This window comes from Colletotrichum jinshuiense, chromosome 9 (genome assembly GCF_051148585.1).
Source record: "Colletotrichum jinshuiense chromosome 9, complete sequence".
NCBI classification, from domain to species: Eukaryota; Fungi; Ascomycota; class Sordariomycetes; order Glomerellales; family Glomerellaceae; genus Colletotrichum; species Colletotrichum jinshuiense.
The window spans coordinates 3,524,973-3,539,965 of NC_139316.1; the positions used below are offsets into that span (position 1 = coordinate 3,524,973).

General features: G+C 50.9%; 3 protein-coding genes across 3 annotated transcripts; 1 reads left to right on the forward strand and 2 right to left on the reverse strand.

Moving 5' to 3' along the window:
• Nucleotides 1-723: 723 nt before the first annotated feature.
• On the reverse strand, nt 724-3,553 carry EsH8_IX_000927 (uncharacterized protein; the record flags this gene model as incomplete). Its single annotated transcript, XM_083267263.1, has 4 exons — nt 724-2,664; nt 2,725-2,974; nt 3,417-3,460; nt 3,524-3,553. The coding sequence occupies 4 exons, from the start codon at nt 3,551-3,553 to the stop codon at nt 724-726; spliced, it is 2,265 nt and encodes a 754-aa protein (XP_083130828.1).
• Nucleotides 3,554-5,495: 1,942 nt separating this feature from the next.
• On the reverse strand, nt 5,496-7,077 carry EsH8_IX_000928 (alpha-amylase; the record flags this gene model as incomplete). The annotated part of the gene is made up of 2 exons (XM_083267264.1): nt 5,496-7,009; nt 7,065-7,077. 2 exons carry the CDS (start codon nt 7,075-7,077, stop codon nt 5,496-5,498), a joined length of 1,527 nt encoding a protein of 508 aa, XP_083130829.1.
• Nucleotides 7,078-11,705: 4,628 nt separating this feature from the next.
• Nucleotides 11,706-14,087, forward strand: EsH8_IX_000929 (uncharacterized protein; the record flags this gene model as incomplete). The annotated part of the gene is made up of 1 exon (XM_083267265.1): nt 11,706-14,087. One exon carries the CDS (start codon nt 11,706-11,708, stop codon nt 14,085-14,087), a length of 2,382 nt encoding a protein of 793 aa, XP_083130830.1.
• Nucleotides 14,088-14,993: the final 906 nt, after the last annotated feature.

A 14,993-nucleotide genomic window follows, 5' to 3' on the forward strand; every position in this document is an offset into this window, starting at 1 on the left:
TCTGCTCCGTGCATTGAGTTGCAAACCCCGGCTCCAAAACTCGGTCCGGTCGAGAATCCGGACCGGCTCAAAAACTCGGTCCGGTTTAGCAACTCGATCCGGCTCAGTTGGTCTCCATTTCAGGGCTTGTCTTTGCGCAGCGATTCGGCAGCAGCCCGGGGGTCGGATGTGGTCCGGGCGTAAGCAGGACTCCGAGCCAGAGCAGAACAAGCTCGACTCACGGGCGGCGCAGGTTGAATTTGCGAGCTTTTGTATTTGTCGAAGCCACCCAAGCGAAAAAATACTGGGTTGATAGTACGGGAAAAGGTGAATACTTATAGCACGTTCGGTATTGTAGTTAACAGCCGTTCTAAGAATCCCGCTTTGCCGGGCCTTAGATGAGACACCGAAACTGATCTTGACTTTTCAAGACTTCTTCCTAGCATTGCGCCAACTATTTTGCCAATCTATACAGAACTTTCAGAGTGCAACGTTTTTGTCCTAGCGCCCAACCCAAAAATAACAGGACTGTAGCATCTCGCACAATCGGTTATGATATCAACGTACCAAGCAGGATGTATGGCAAGCCTCAATATTTAGGGTATCTAACGACGCTCTAATAAATACAAAGCACTGTACTGGTGACTCTACTTTATCATATAAATAACCCAGCGTATAGTTAAAGTCTAAATGCAATCATCATCATATAATACCCCATCGTATGTTCCCCAACCGTGCACCAAATCACCATTGCTTTTGAAACGCATGGCTGATGCCCACCTTCTCCTTCTTCTCGTATTCCCAATCATCGGCAATGTTTTGGTCAATGTACTCGTTGATACCACCAATCTTTTGCTTGAATTCATACTCAAAGTCGTCGGGAGGGGTCAGGTTGTCAACGATCGATCGCTTGTTCTCAGACCGACGCTGGACGTAGGGTGAAGGTGGCTCATAGTCTCCCTTGTAAGACAAGCTGCCAGGTCCCTGGTAAGCCAAGTTCTGGCTCAAGACCTTCTTGTTGTAAGGAACCAGCTCATCGCCAATAGTTCCGTCCGAACTGGTTGTCGATCCGCTCACGCACTTGCCCTTCTTCCACGCGACATCGGCGCTGCGGATCCAAACGGAGGTAGGGCTGGTAATCATCTCGGCCGTGTAGAAAAGACGGCAGTTTGCAGCCTCGTAGACAAATTGCTCCGGGTACCCGTTAACGTTGTTGCGAGAGTAAGCGTTGCGGTAGTTGAACCTGCCACCTGACGCAGCAAGGGTTGGCAACAGAGGCGGTTCACCAATATCGGGGAGGACATCGAAGGCTTCTTCAAGAAGGTCGGTGTAGTTTGCCTTCCTGGCGTCGCGAGCGACTTGCATAATGACCTGGCGCACGTCGGCAAAAGTAAGGACCTGAGAGCCCTCGACACCACCGATTGCCTGCATCGCGGTCTCAAGAGGACGACCTCCAAGGGCGATCGTGCGCACGCCCTGTTCTCTGACTAGAAGTCCGGTGAAGATGGTGCAAGTGGAAGCGCACCCGCCATCCGTCACGACAACAATGTTCTCCGGCTCAAAGACTTGTTCCTCCTTGCTCGGCGTGAAAGGAAACCTGGACTGGTCGTAGCGGAGGAGGTTGGTAACATTTTGGCCTGCGACCAGCTCCGGACCATAAAGATCCTCCCAGTCCTTGTAGGACCTCCGCTTCTCGTCAAGGGAAGCCCCGTTGAAATCTTCCAGAACATCGGGTGACACCTCTTGTGCGGTAAGGCCAATGGCGTTCAGAGCTTCGCTGGCGCGAATACGGTTTCCGTCCCAAACGTCGGTGCTTTTGGGGAAGAGCTGGTTATAGAGCTGGAAACCGGCCGCAATAAAGCCACCTCCGTTGGCCTGAACGTCAATGATGAGCTTCTTCTTGCCTGCGGCTTTGGCCTCCTTGAGAAATTGGGCAACCACGCGTCCGGCCTCCTGGATCTCAAAAGTACCGTTTGAACTGTCGATATCTGCAGGCGCGAAGGAGAGTACTGCCAGAACAGCTGTATCCTTGTAATCACTGCCGTCGAGGAAGTACCCAGAGATCCAGTCACTGGCGTGCTTGGCGACCGGTAGAGGATAGCCTGGAACCCGCGTGGAAGTGGGCGTTGCCGTAGACGAGGTTTCGGACGAAGTAAGAGGAGTAGACGAGGAGACAGCGGCAACAGCGGCGACAGCGGCGACGGAGGCGGTTGTAGGTGGTAGCTCAATATTCTGGTGAATAGACTCGGGCGTGCCAATAAACGGCACCAGATCCTTGGGGATTATGGCAACAAGCTCGTCCGTAAAGGTAGAACCGTTTGTGAACTTGATCACCTGCTTATCGGGTGCCTGGCCGGGATATCGCAAGACGAAATAGTTACCTCCACCCACAGCCTTCGTAGCACTGTTAACGAACAAGGAGTTGTATTTGGCGTCTGGGTCCTGGGTAGGTATTTTGAATGACTGCGCCTCGAGCCAATCAACTATTGGGACGTCATCGATACTGCTGATGTCATAGACGTCGGTGTCGTTCACAACGGACTTCATGAAGTCGCTTTGAAGGTAAACTCTGGGGATAGTAAGGCCGTCATCAGACACCGAGACCAGGGACTCCAGGCTGCGAAAGGTGAAAACGCTGAGGATCGCAGGGTTGTAGCCAAAGTGTCCATCGGCAGCTTGTGCAAACTTTGGCCATGTTAGAGCTCGTACTGATGAGAAAGAAGAGGTATTCAGGGTCATACTAACCAAACGTCGGAGATCCAAAGCAAATTCCACTTGAGCATGGTATTTGTCCTTCATCAGGTTGGCGCGAATCTGGCCAAATCCACCAATAACATCGACACCAGGAAGGAGGTATCCCTCGGGTGGGTCAGCGAGGGGCTCCAGAGTGCTCTGAAATTCTATGTAGGGCTCAAGGTAGTTAAGAAGATCCAAGTCATTCTCTTTGTCGACAGGAACCGAGTTCAAGCAGGCGTAGGCCACTGAGGGGGAGATCCTGGCCGAGACAGCGTTTGGTCTCGATGAGAGGTAAGACTCAGCGGCTGCTTTGGCGATGCCGCAAAAACTATTGGGTGTGGAGGTGGCTTGAGGTGCGGATTTGGTTGAGCGGGCTGCTATTGATGTCGGCACTGCAGCAGCTGTTACAGACCCGGCAAGGGCAAGAGCCCATGTAAATGATGAATGCATGCCGGCAACCTTCAAATACTTGAACTTAGAGCTTCGTTGTTTTAAATCGAGAAGAGAGATGGGCAATATCAACAGATGCTCCGGGTGTTTGTTGATATGTCGAGTTTCGACTGGTATCAAGGATGGGATACTAAATCAAGCATTCACTAGAACACGCGAGGTTCACACGAGTCTTATATCAAAACTTCGACTGATATGTCAAGGCTCTAGTGCCAGTCGTTGGCGCCATTTTCCCAGCCGCATCAACAGACAGGCGCGTTCCCCATAACGAGTAGCCCGAACGGGCACGTTGAGGCTGTGAGACGATACCGGCCAAGCAAAGCTGGGAGGGCTGAGCTTGCAGGGGATGTTAGCTTACCGAGTGGACGCTAGTGTCGTTAGTGGACATGCGGGTGGTGCTGGCGGCGTCCGTCACAGCCCAGAGCCCCTGGCTTATCCGGCCACCGGGGAGGGATTGATTAAATTGATAGTTTCTATTCAGAGGATTTTCAAATCCTTCGGTTGATGACGCTGTAGGCAGCAGGATACTGGCGGTGAAGTCTCAGGATCTGGCAGAGGTCAATTTTGGGTTACCATTCTGATTTTGTATGCCATTTTGGGCTGCTCTCTTAACCTGGACCATAGTCATGGCGTCCTAGAGTGTCAGCCTCCGAACCTCCCCGCCGGAATAGTTGTATCATGGTAATAAGCGGCATCCTGCCAATTCTGCAGATACTGGAAAACACAACAGAAATGCAGCCAGAAGCGTTTGGGGTGGGTGCACGAGGCTGTAAGGAGCGCGATGAGCCAACAAATGGAGCCAGGATCCTGTAGGATTGCCGTAAATGTAATAGCTCAACATGCGAATGACCAATGTCAGCACTTGTTGGGGTCTGCCCGGGGAAATGAGCAAGGCAACATCGCCTCGCATTTCCTCATCGGAGCCAGATGTTTTCCGTTGCCGTTGCGGAAGACCAATAGACTCAGATGGCGTGAGCTTACTGCATCTACCGCTGTACTGTGCCTGGATCGAATTAGAGGTCCTCGTGGCTGCTACGATACCGCCACGTGTAGCGAAGACATGTCGATGTTCAAGTTTCTTGGATCTCTGGCTCTTCGTCGACATTGATCTGCACCATTTTAAGCCCTAATTTGAATTGCCTTTGGGAGATGCCCTTAAAGGTGCCTCGCCAGCATTAAGTCGCGGAATGTCTTCCAGGCGATTGATGTCGCTTTCCATGATTTACAAACGCCCTCTTGCTTGCTGATGAGCTTCAACGTCGCATCTCTGGTTGCTCACCTTCTACCCAGCCAGCAACCCAGCAGTGTTCCACCCTGTGGCTCAGCTTTCATGGGCGAACAGGCAGCCACTTTGCGATTGGCTGGCGCTTGGCTGGCGCCTGGAGTCCTATTTTTGACCCCTGCTGTAATGCACTGCCGGCAGCCCTCCAATCCTCCCAAATCCTTCCGCCCCTCCTTTTCTAGTCGAGTCGAGGTCAAGCTCCTGATTTCAAAACATTCTTTTTCATAAAAAGTACTGACGGCTTTACGATTGTCTAGATCTAGATATAACCTTCATTGGCGCAATATTGGTCTCTTTCGAAACCCTTCCTCCACAACTTTGCCACTGTTTGCCATCGGTCATCTGCATATTTTCAGGAGTTATTCCCTTAATAACTCTTATGTGATCCGGCGTTGAAAACTGGCAAAGGTCTTGGGCCTAGCCATCAACGCGCTAGTTGCCATTTGCCTTACGATCCTCTGGAAATAGATTTTGAAGGCAGCTAGTTCCCTTAGCAACTGAGGAGAGAACGCCCCTGGGAAAATGTGCCTCGCTTAATTCTCAGAGGTAATTCTAGCGCCAAATGTACTCCAATTTCTCCTCATTCACAAACCCTCTGACTTGGTCGGCCGATGGAAGTCAATGCAGAAACAAATTGACAGCTTGATCCCATGGGCCAGAGCATTAGTTCGGGGCCAAACTAGGTCCACATAAGTGTAAAGTCGCTCAACCCATGGCTGGCATTGTCTACCTGAACTTTTGAGACACGGGTTATAATGCCAAGTACCACATACACACGCCACCTTTGATCCACGGTATGAATTTTACATTCCATGAAATGCGACCGATGTTTCTTTATGTCAACTACGGTGCAACAATCAAGAAATCTGTATAAATCGTCGATCAAGCAAATTTAAACCAACGCGGTTGCTCTATAGTATTCTATTTATTTCCAATTAAAGTATTGGTCTCGTAAGTCTAGTGAGGAATAAAAACCTTTAGTGTCTTTGTGTCTTCTCTGACCCAATCATTCCCCAGTTGGAGAACCACAACTCTACCATGCCTGTCTCTACTCCTCGTAGATATTGGCGTCAAAATTTGTTGGAAACATCTCCCGACCTTCGGCATCGTTATCAGCCCACACAGCAACTGAAACACCCGGACATTTGAAGACACCGTAGCCTTCATCGTCGATCACGACTTCACCGTCTTCCCAACCCAGCACGTCTGTCCAACGCTCACCCGTGTGTTCTTGCCCAACGGCCATGCGAATCTCGCCAGGGCCTTTGTTACTCATCACGCAAGCCAGTCCGGACGGCTTATCGGATGTTCCACGCCTCACAAACCCAATACAATTTGGGTCATCCCAGTAGTCCTCCTGGGAACCGTAGGCGTACAACTTTCGGGCAAGGATGAGGTCTGCGAGTTTCCCGCCGCAGGCGGGGGGTTCGGGTCCATTCTTCATGCCGTACAAGTCGCCGTAAAAGGGGCACGGATAGCCCTCTTGACGGAGTAGGATGAGGGAATACGCAAGCGGTTTGAAGAAACCCTCGATCGGTGTGTCCATGGTTTGGCCCGGCTGCGTGTCGTGGTTCATAACTACGGTAACCGCATTAAGAGGACTTCCTTGGACAAGACTCCCGTCAAAGACTTTCCTCAAATCGGCGTCCTCGGTTTTGCTGATGTTACTGAAGTTGTACACAAGGGGCGAATCGTACAGCGAGAACTTGTGGTCCATGGTTTCCAGCCACTCCTTCATTGGCTCCGTCTCTGCCGACCAAAACTCGCCAACGACGAACATCTCCTTGCCATGTTGCTCACGCAAAACGTCGATCCATTCCTTCGTAAACCGCTGGCTAAAGTGTTGCACAGCGTCAAGGCGGAAGCCCTTCAGGCCGAGCTCTTTTGTGATCCAAAGGCCCCAGTTCTTGACGTCGGCCTGAACCTCTGGGTGTGAGTAATCGATATCGGCGAACATCATGTAGTCAGCATTGCCCTGCTCATCGCCAACAGACTGGGACCATTCTTTGTTGTCACCCAAGATCTTGTAAATGGCCTTGCGTTCGTTCTCTTGGTTCCAGTCGGTGCCGCCAAAGTGCTCCCAATGCCACTTCAAGCTCGAATACTTGTCTCCACGGCCAGGGAAATCAAAGCCCAGCCATCCTTCAATTTCGTATGGGTCCGAGGTTTCCTGGTTTCTGTCGTTCTCGTCGACCTCAACAACGCGGCATCGCTCGGTTTTGTCGGCGCCCGCTTTATGGTTCAGGACTGCATCCCAGTACACCCCAACCCCGTTCTCCTTAGCCACCTTGCAAAGCTCCAGGAGTTCGTTTTTTGGTCCCCATTTCGTCGCCTCGCCGCCCTTCTGGTCAAACTCTCCGAGGTCGTAAAGGTCGTAGATATCGTACCCGTTGCCTTCTGCCGATTGGGCTTTGCAGCCGGGTGGGAGCCAGATGTTATTGATTCCGATTGCTTTCAATTTGGGCACCGCGGCTGTCAAGCGTTTCCAGTGTTGCTTGTCGGCGGGGACATTCCACTCGAAGGCCTGGAACATGGTGTCATTTTCGGGTGTTGGTTTCTCGCCTACATTAACGATTAACATGTGTGTCAAAATACAGAAAAATTGCAACCATGCTACCTATGTCGCCCATGATGAAGGATTTCTATTTTCTAGTGTGGATTGTACTGAAGCGAGTATGGCTTTAATGCAGCTGCACTCAGAATGACGGCCTGAGCAAATGGCTTGATGATGAACTGAGAAAATGGATGAGATGTGAATTGCGATCGATGCAATAGGGAGATTTTTATCACTTCATATACTATGTAGAGAATTTCGTCATACATTGCAACTCCTACTATCAAATGTCAGTGCCTGCATTGGCGCAGGGCAGAGCAGGTTTATCTCCCGTCGCCTTGCAGCCACACAGACGCTAGAGACAATGATCTGAGATATGCATGGTACAACGCCCGTTCAAGCCGGTTGGAATGACCCCCGTTTATCTGTTGGTCGCGTTCGTGACGTCGTTATGCGTTCATGTTACGCGTTCCACAAAACTGAACCTTCCGGGCGGAACACTTCTGGTCACCACTCATCGTCCTAGCAATGATCGGTATCTCATTGATTTATGAATCATCAGATTTCATCTCCACCCAACAGCTGGGATCGGCATGGTGTCACAAAGCCTGGTACCTGGCAGTACCTCTAATAATCCATGGCTGTGTTGTGATTGGTGCATGATCCGACGGGCTTAAGGCTGTGCCATAACTACAGGCTCACCATTTGGGCTGTGATCATGATGAATGCCGATGATACAAACTTGAATAAACAACCCGAAACGAGAGAACCACGGTAATTTTGACTCAGTTTCCTACAACAGTATGTATTGAAACATAATGCATACTTTTGTCGCATTTGTGAGACCTAGTTTGACGATGACTGTAAAAGTCTGTATTTTGGTTGAATGCATTTGTCTTGTCATTCTGCTGTGGCGACCGATACATGAATGACCGGAAACAAGGCGACAAGCATGTACCGCCCGTGGTAACATTTGTGCAAAAGTCGAAACTAGTCAAGTTGGGCGATGTACGCTAACACTACTTGTACCCCGCAAATCCATGATAGATCCAAAATACGCCTCTTCACACCGGTGGTGCTTGCGCTTGACTCAACCTCCGTAGAGAGGCGACCTGGCCTTGACAGAAGCCCAACGCTTGTTCTTTCAGACTAACTTCATGCTCTGGCGGGACCACCTTTGCACCTGAGACCCATGTGATGATAGTCTCACTTGATCCAGAGGCGTGCAGCTGCACTGCTGCGACAACCCCTTTCGCGGGACTTGGCGTCGGGTCAATGACTTCGTACTTTAACTTGTACTGTTTTGGATCACACTCCAAGATCCGCTCGTCAAACGCAACGTCGCCAAAATAGACCCGTCGAATAGCGCCCGCCCCGTAGCCTTCGAGTACTGATGATCGGGTACAACCCGGAATCAATATTCTTTCCGCTCCTATAGCTGACAAGAACGGCCATATCTCGTTGGCTGGCGCATGTATAGTCTCCTTAATGGAGGCGAGAACTATTCGGCCTTCGAGATCATGGGTCGACATGGCTTCGTTCCTATAAGATTGGCTGGCGTTAGAGAGATATGATCAATCTCGTGTGAACATGCTCGCTCACTTTTTCGGGTGGTAGGTTTAACGTGCAGCAAAGCAACCGATACAAACTTTGAAGGACTTCAAAGTTCGAGGTATTGTATACAAGTTGTGGAGATAGTCGAGTTGCCAGAATGTTATATGTCAATGTATATAAGCTACATTCATATATGCCTGTTCTGTAGATTGGTAAGCATAAAGAATTTGTAATCCAAAGAGGCTGTACAATAGCTAGTTTAAGTATGATAATGGGGATTCTGGGGATTGATTTCCTCTTTTGTTTCAAAATGGAGCCCCGAAAGCGAAACCGAGCTGTTGACTAGCTTACAGCCGAAATGACCGGCGTGATTTATGTTCTCGCGACTATCTTGGTGTTTAATCACTGTTTGTCCTTTTCAACGTTTTATAGTACCTGAATTATTCCTTGATGTTGTCTAAAGCGTTCTGTCAGTATGGTATTTTCATTGTTTTTAAACTTCGGGTTCTGCTGATAACCATGTAAGCACAATTGAAACGGTCTCACACAAATGTTCGTTTTGAGCCTTGCGAGATTGAGGAGTTCTTAGCAATGCGGATTCCCACGGATCAGTGTCCACTAGGCCTGCTCTTTTGTGGTCTGTGAGTCTTGAATACACGACTATTCCTCGCTTTCCATAGACATCAGTATCAACCGCTAGAGTGATCGGCCTTTGACGAAGAAGGCGGCATGGGTTCCTGACTGCCGATACTTAGATTCCGAGCTAGCTTGAATCTCATCGAGAGTCTAACAGGACATACAACGACTGTATATTCTTCTGGATATCAGAGACTCAGTCACGTGAAGTGTGTGTTTCTTGCTGTATACGTAGCGACTGAGACTATGTCAACCCTTTCCCCCGACACTTCATCTACGGTAGGCTGCACGCGTCACCAAGGCAGCATATATCATATGGCGACAGAGAACATTGACACTGCCGAAAATCCTCAATCACAATCAACTATCATTATGGTAAATTAGATATATCGGGAAATCCTCACTTTTCACCAAGCCCCGTCAGAATTACGATATCATCTCGTCCGGCCTAGGTTGAAATTCTTTACAGGGTGTGGAACAGTACGTGATAAAGATGATCAATCATTTGCCCCACACTTCAAAGAGCCTGTAGCATTCGTATGAGATTCAGCCGTTCTTTCACGTCCATGCGTGCTAACGAGCAGGAAAGTTCCTCGATAGGTGGGTTGTAAATCATGACTCAACCTTTGTCTCGGCATTATTAGCCACAGATAGCTGAAAGACTTCTGAGTATTGTCGGGACAATATAGGACGAACGAATGTTCTATAAGCAAATCGTTGTTTGGTTGTTTGTTTCAACTAGTCAACACTTCCGCATTTGAGAAACTGAGTGTCCCACAAGTGACCCCTTCCAGCCGTAAAAGGCCCTGGCTTCTAAGCTAGAGATCTTGTCAAAAAGCTTGGCAGACCGCTCGGTTGGCAATTGTCATGGATTGGGCTAGATCGCGAGTCAAGTGCATGTCCATTAATACTTTGGTGTCGCATCACTCACATTGTAAAGCCCCTGAAGGCTGAGCGCCAAGTAGTTCAAACTCAATGTCTTAATAAGCATACACCCATGCTATTTCGCCCGCTTTTTCCTTGTATCAGCCGACAAAAATAAATCCCAGAGAGTAGATGCAACCTAGAGCACCAAGACTTCAACTACAGCAATTATATTTTTGCATCTGAAATGTCTTGTGAAGCTAGGCAGATAGCAAGCCTTTAGAACTGTAACAGGCCAGTTGTGGTAAGTCATGTTTGTGGTGGTGTGGTGGTGTAATTTTGAGCCAGCTGGCGTAAAACACACCTTGCTGGAATCAATTTATCTGGATCCATAAACCCCAATTAATAGACGCAAACAAATTCCTCCAATTATGAATGTTGTATTCTAGCTTATGAGGGGTAATTGTGGACCGCGCGCATGGGGTAAGGCCACCTGAGGCGGATGGAGAGTCTCGAGTACAGTAACCTGTCTTTTTCGTTTAGGATCGGCGATGCAGCATTAGTACCGGCTCTTGGGTCCGACAGTCTGTTGGATGAGTAGAATTTGACAGGCCTCGGTAAGCAAGATCACCTCATGGCGTCATATGGCGTGCATGAATTTAAAGGCGTCTGCAGGGAGGCTCTGCCGCTCGAGTTTCCGCGTATTGTTCGCTCATTTGGTATGGAGTCTTCTCTGTTGCTCCTTGTCCAAAAAAAGGGTCATGTTGGTTACATTCAGACTCAACGTTGTATTGTCCACGTTATCCACTCGGCGGCCGCCCCTCCTCTTCGGTCAGTTCATCCGAAGATTATTACGGATGGATGGCTCGAACTGGTTGGACGCGGATGCGCTGAGTCCCAGGGACCTCCAGGCCTAGAGCAATAAATCGAGCACATTGGTCATCTGCAGGCTTCTCGACTACAAGCAGTGGGCTCCTTGTCTCACATGCCAGTAAAACAGAGGGCCAAATTACGTTGCACGTCATAGGGAGAGGGCTTCTGCAAGTGCGATAATGCCCGCGTTTGTGAGTTCTGCCAATGGCAGAATTCTTATTTGAAACGGCGCGACGGTTCGTGCTGTTGGCGCGCTTGGCACAAGATAGCAGACAGGTTTACTTCAAACAACCTAACAGGCCCAAGGATGCACATCCCGGGGTCAGCGGGTCTGCCGAAGGCCGAGACTAACACGGAGAATCTCGTCATCCCCCGTCTGGCGCCACGGACCCCGGCCCTTCTGTATGTACCCCTTAGGCAACATGAGATTAAGGAAAATTGCTTCAGTGGGGACCTTCCCGTCTTGTGTAATCCTTCAGCAAGAGGGGGAAAGGGGACAGAGATATAATACCAAAGCCGGAAAACCGCCTCGATTTTATTCTTCTTCATTTTTTTGAACGTCGAGCTGCAACTTCGCTGCATTCCTTCTTTTTCGAGTCACCGCTAGTACGGTGTTTTGTCATTCATTTCTCACTTTGTTGACCCTAGCGGTTAACGTTCATTCTCTCTATCACACTCTCTTCTTGTGTTTGTTCGTTTTCTTTGAACAAACCAAACCCATTCATTACCCCATAAACCAAAACTCGAAAACAGAAGAAACTTGAAACGATTGTCACCATGCGTTTCACACTCTCCGGAGCAGCAGCCCTCGGGCTTGCTGGATCAGCCGCTGCGCAACTGCGAGCCACGGCTTACACCGACCCCCAAACCGGTATCGACTTCCAGCGCTACCTGCCCTCCTCCTACCCCTACAGCTTCGGTATTGCCATTCCCGAAACTATCGGCACGGACTTCATTGGTCAGATGGTTGTTCCCATCTCCGAGAAGGGTAACTGGGGTGCCGTTTCGTTGAAGGGAGGCATGTTGAACGGTCTCCTTTTCGTTGCCTGGGCCGATGGCGAGGACATCAAGACCTCTTTCCGTCTGGGCAGCGCCTACGCCAACCCCGACGTCTACACCGCCACCGAGGTTACTGCAACCCCCATTGCCAACGGTACCTTCGTCAACAGCACTCACTTCTCTTACACTTTCCTTTGCGAGGGCTGCATCAACGACAAGACGAGCTTGACTGGCGACTCTCCCATTTTGGGCTGGGCTTACTCGGACACCAGCCCCTCCCCTGCCTCCGACTCTACCGCCGCTCTCAACTACCACTCCGCCGGCTTTGGTCAGTTCGGTCTGGACATTGCCAGTGCCAAGTCTGCCAAGTTCGAGCAGTGGTCCAAGTACGCTCAGCCCGTTGAGACCACTCCTGTGCCTGGCAACGGCACAACCACCCCCACCCCTGGAAACAGCACTATTCCCGTGCCCACCACCTCTAACACTACCTACGATGTAATCGTTGTGGGTGGTGGCCCTGCCGGCATCATCGCTGCTGAGCGTCTCGCCGAGAAGGGTGCCAGCGTTCTCCTCATCGAGCGTGGCCCTGCCAACACTGTTTCTCTGGGCTCCAAGATGGCTCTGCCCTGGAACGACACTCTCACCCCTTACGACATTCCTGCCCTCGGTAGCTCCATGACCAGCATTTCCGGCACCTCTTTCTGCAGTGACACTGCTTCCACTGCCGGCTGTCTTTTGGGAGGATCCAGCTCCATCAACGGACTCAACTTCATCCACCCCCCTGAGCACGACTGGCAGCGCTGGCCCACTGGCTGGGCCTGGGACGACGTCTCCGAGGCCGCTTCCCGCCTCTACGAGCGCAACCCTGGTACTACCGAGCCCTCCAAGGACGGCAAGTACTACGACGACTACACCTACAGGGTCCTCTCCGGTCTCCTGAGCGCCAAGGGCTGGTCTGAGGTTGACTCTATTGAGACTCCCAACCAGAAGGACTCTGTCTTCTCCCGCCCCTCGTGGTCCATCAAGAACAACCTTCGTGCCGGTCCCGCTCGCACCTACATGCCCTTCGCTCAGCAGCTGCCCAACTTCACCCTGAAGCTCGAGACCAAGGTGATCCAGGTCATCCGCACTGGCAGCAAGATCACCGGTGTCCTCACCCAGGCCGCTGATGGTAGCACCCAGATCATCAAGATCAACCAGGGTGGAAAGGTTGTCCTCGCCGCCGGTGCCATGTCTTCCCCCCGTGTCCTCTGGAACTCTGGTATCGGTCGCTCCGATGCTCTGGAGATTGTCAAGTCGGGCGCTGCGTCCACCGGCGTTACCCTTCCCGATCAAGCTGACTGGATCGACCTCCCCGTCGGCCACCACCTTCAGGACCACGCCCAGGTCATGCTTCAGTTCAACGCCAACTCCAACTTCACCGCCTACGGCTTCAACGCCATCGCCTCCGACCCTGTCGACGGTGACTTGGCGCTTTACAAGCAGGGTTCCGGCCCCATCACGCAGGCTGCTCAGCGTATGCACCTCTGGACCTCCGCTGAGGGCGCCGACGGTCGCACGCGTTACCTCCAGGGCACTGCCAGCGCCATGGCCAACGGTATCATCACCGTCCGCACCTTCCTGACCCACGGCACCAGCACCCTCGGTGAGCTCGGCATCACTGCCTCCGGCAACACCGTCCTCAACACCAAGCCGTGGTTGATCGACACCGAGGACCGCAAGGCCATGTCTGACTTCGTTCAGTACTGGCTGGACCTCACCAGCGGTAGCAACTCTACCCTCAAGTACGTCACTCCCGGTGCCACTGTTGACGACATCATCGCCGCCAAGATGATCAGCGGTGACCACTGGGTTGGTAGCGCCAGAATGGGTACCGACGATGGTCGCCAGGCCGACGGCACTGCCGTTGTTGACCTCAACACCAAGGTCTACGGCACTGACAACCTGTTCGTCGTCGACGCCTCTATCCACCCCGACTTGCCCACTGGTAACACCCAGTCCATCATCATGATCACCGCCGAGCACGCTGCCGAGAAGATCGCCGCTTACACCGTGACTGGCTCCAACTCGACCGCTCCGGAGCCCACCAAGTGCACCGGATCGACCAAGAGATCCGTTCGCCAGTCCATGCGCCACAGACGCCGCGTGCACCTGCACTAGATGATTGACCCTCAAGTGCTGAGTGGACGCTGTCGTAGCAGGTATAAGTGCGGTTGATAGTACAAGTCCTCTCGGGGCTGTTTTTCAACGTACATGTTTCGTTCTAGACTACCTTCTGTATAAAGTTTCCTTCCTTCCGTAAATAAAACCACATGAACAATTCTTCAATTACAATTTGCCCTCTGAAAATGCGGTGATTTAGTGAACCTGGTTGGGGACTTACATCGCCCCAGGGAACGGTCCTTAATAGTATTGTTCGTCCACTGGAACCTCAGTGAAGCACCTTAACTTTCCGGGTTTTTTTATAACACACCTATTCTAATTCAAGCATGCCATGGCCGATTGCGACAGGAAAACCAAAGTGATATGTGGCCCAATAACTCGTTCATTAGCGTTTATGTACAATCGAGAAACTTGTTGGCTCTCAGTAAATAAGGAGGTGTGGGCGGTCGTCGATCGGGAGAGAGATTAATACTATTTAACTTCTTAATCTGCTAACTAACGCCACAGGGCCATTGATTAATGTGAATTCTGACTTCCGAGTCTTGATTTCATAGTGCTGTAAGTACTGCAGACTTTGATATCCGTGAGAAGCTCAGGTTCTGTGGTTCCATAGCCAAAGACGAATATTTCCTCCGGTCGCTTGCTGTACTCCTGCACCAGAACTGTTGCCATTAGCATATTCATTCTTGAAAAAGACACTTGGGTATACGCCGCATAGCTTGCTGTGCAGAATTTTTTTGGCGCGTGTGGATGCTTCCGTTTGTGCAATGGGCTGACGCGGTGTGACCGCTTTCCGAGTACCGAGTCTGGCGATAATCTACACCTAGTTACCTTCACAAGAGAAGTTATGCTCAAAAATCACGTAAAATTGCTTCAAAGCCTCATGAACTTGGTAGATTGTGG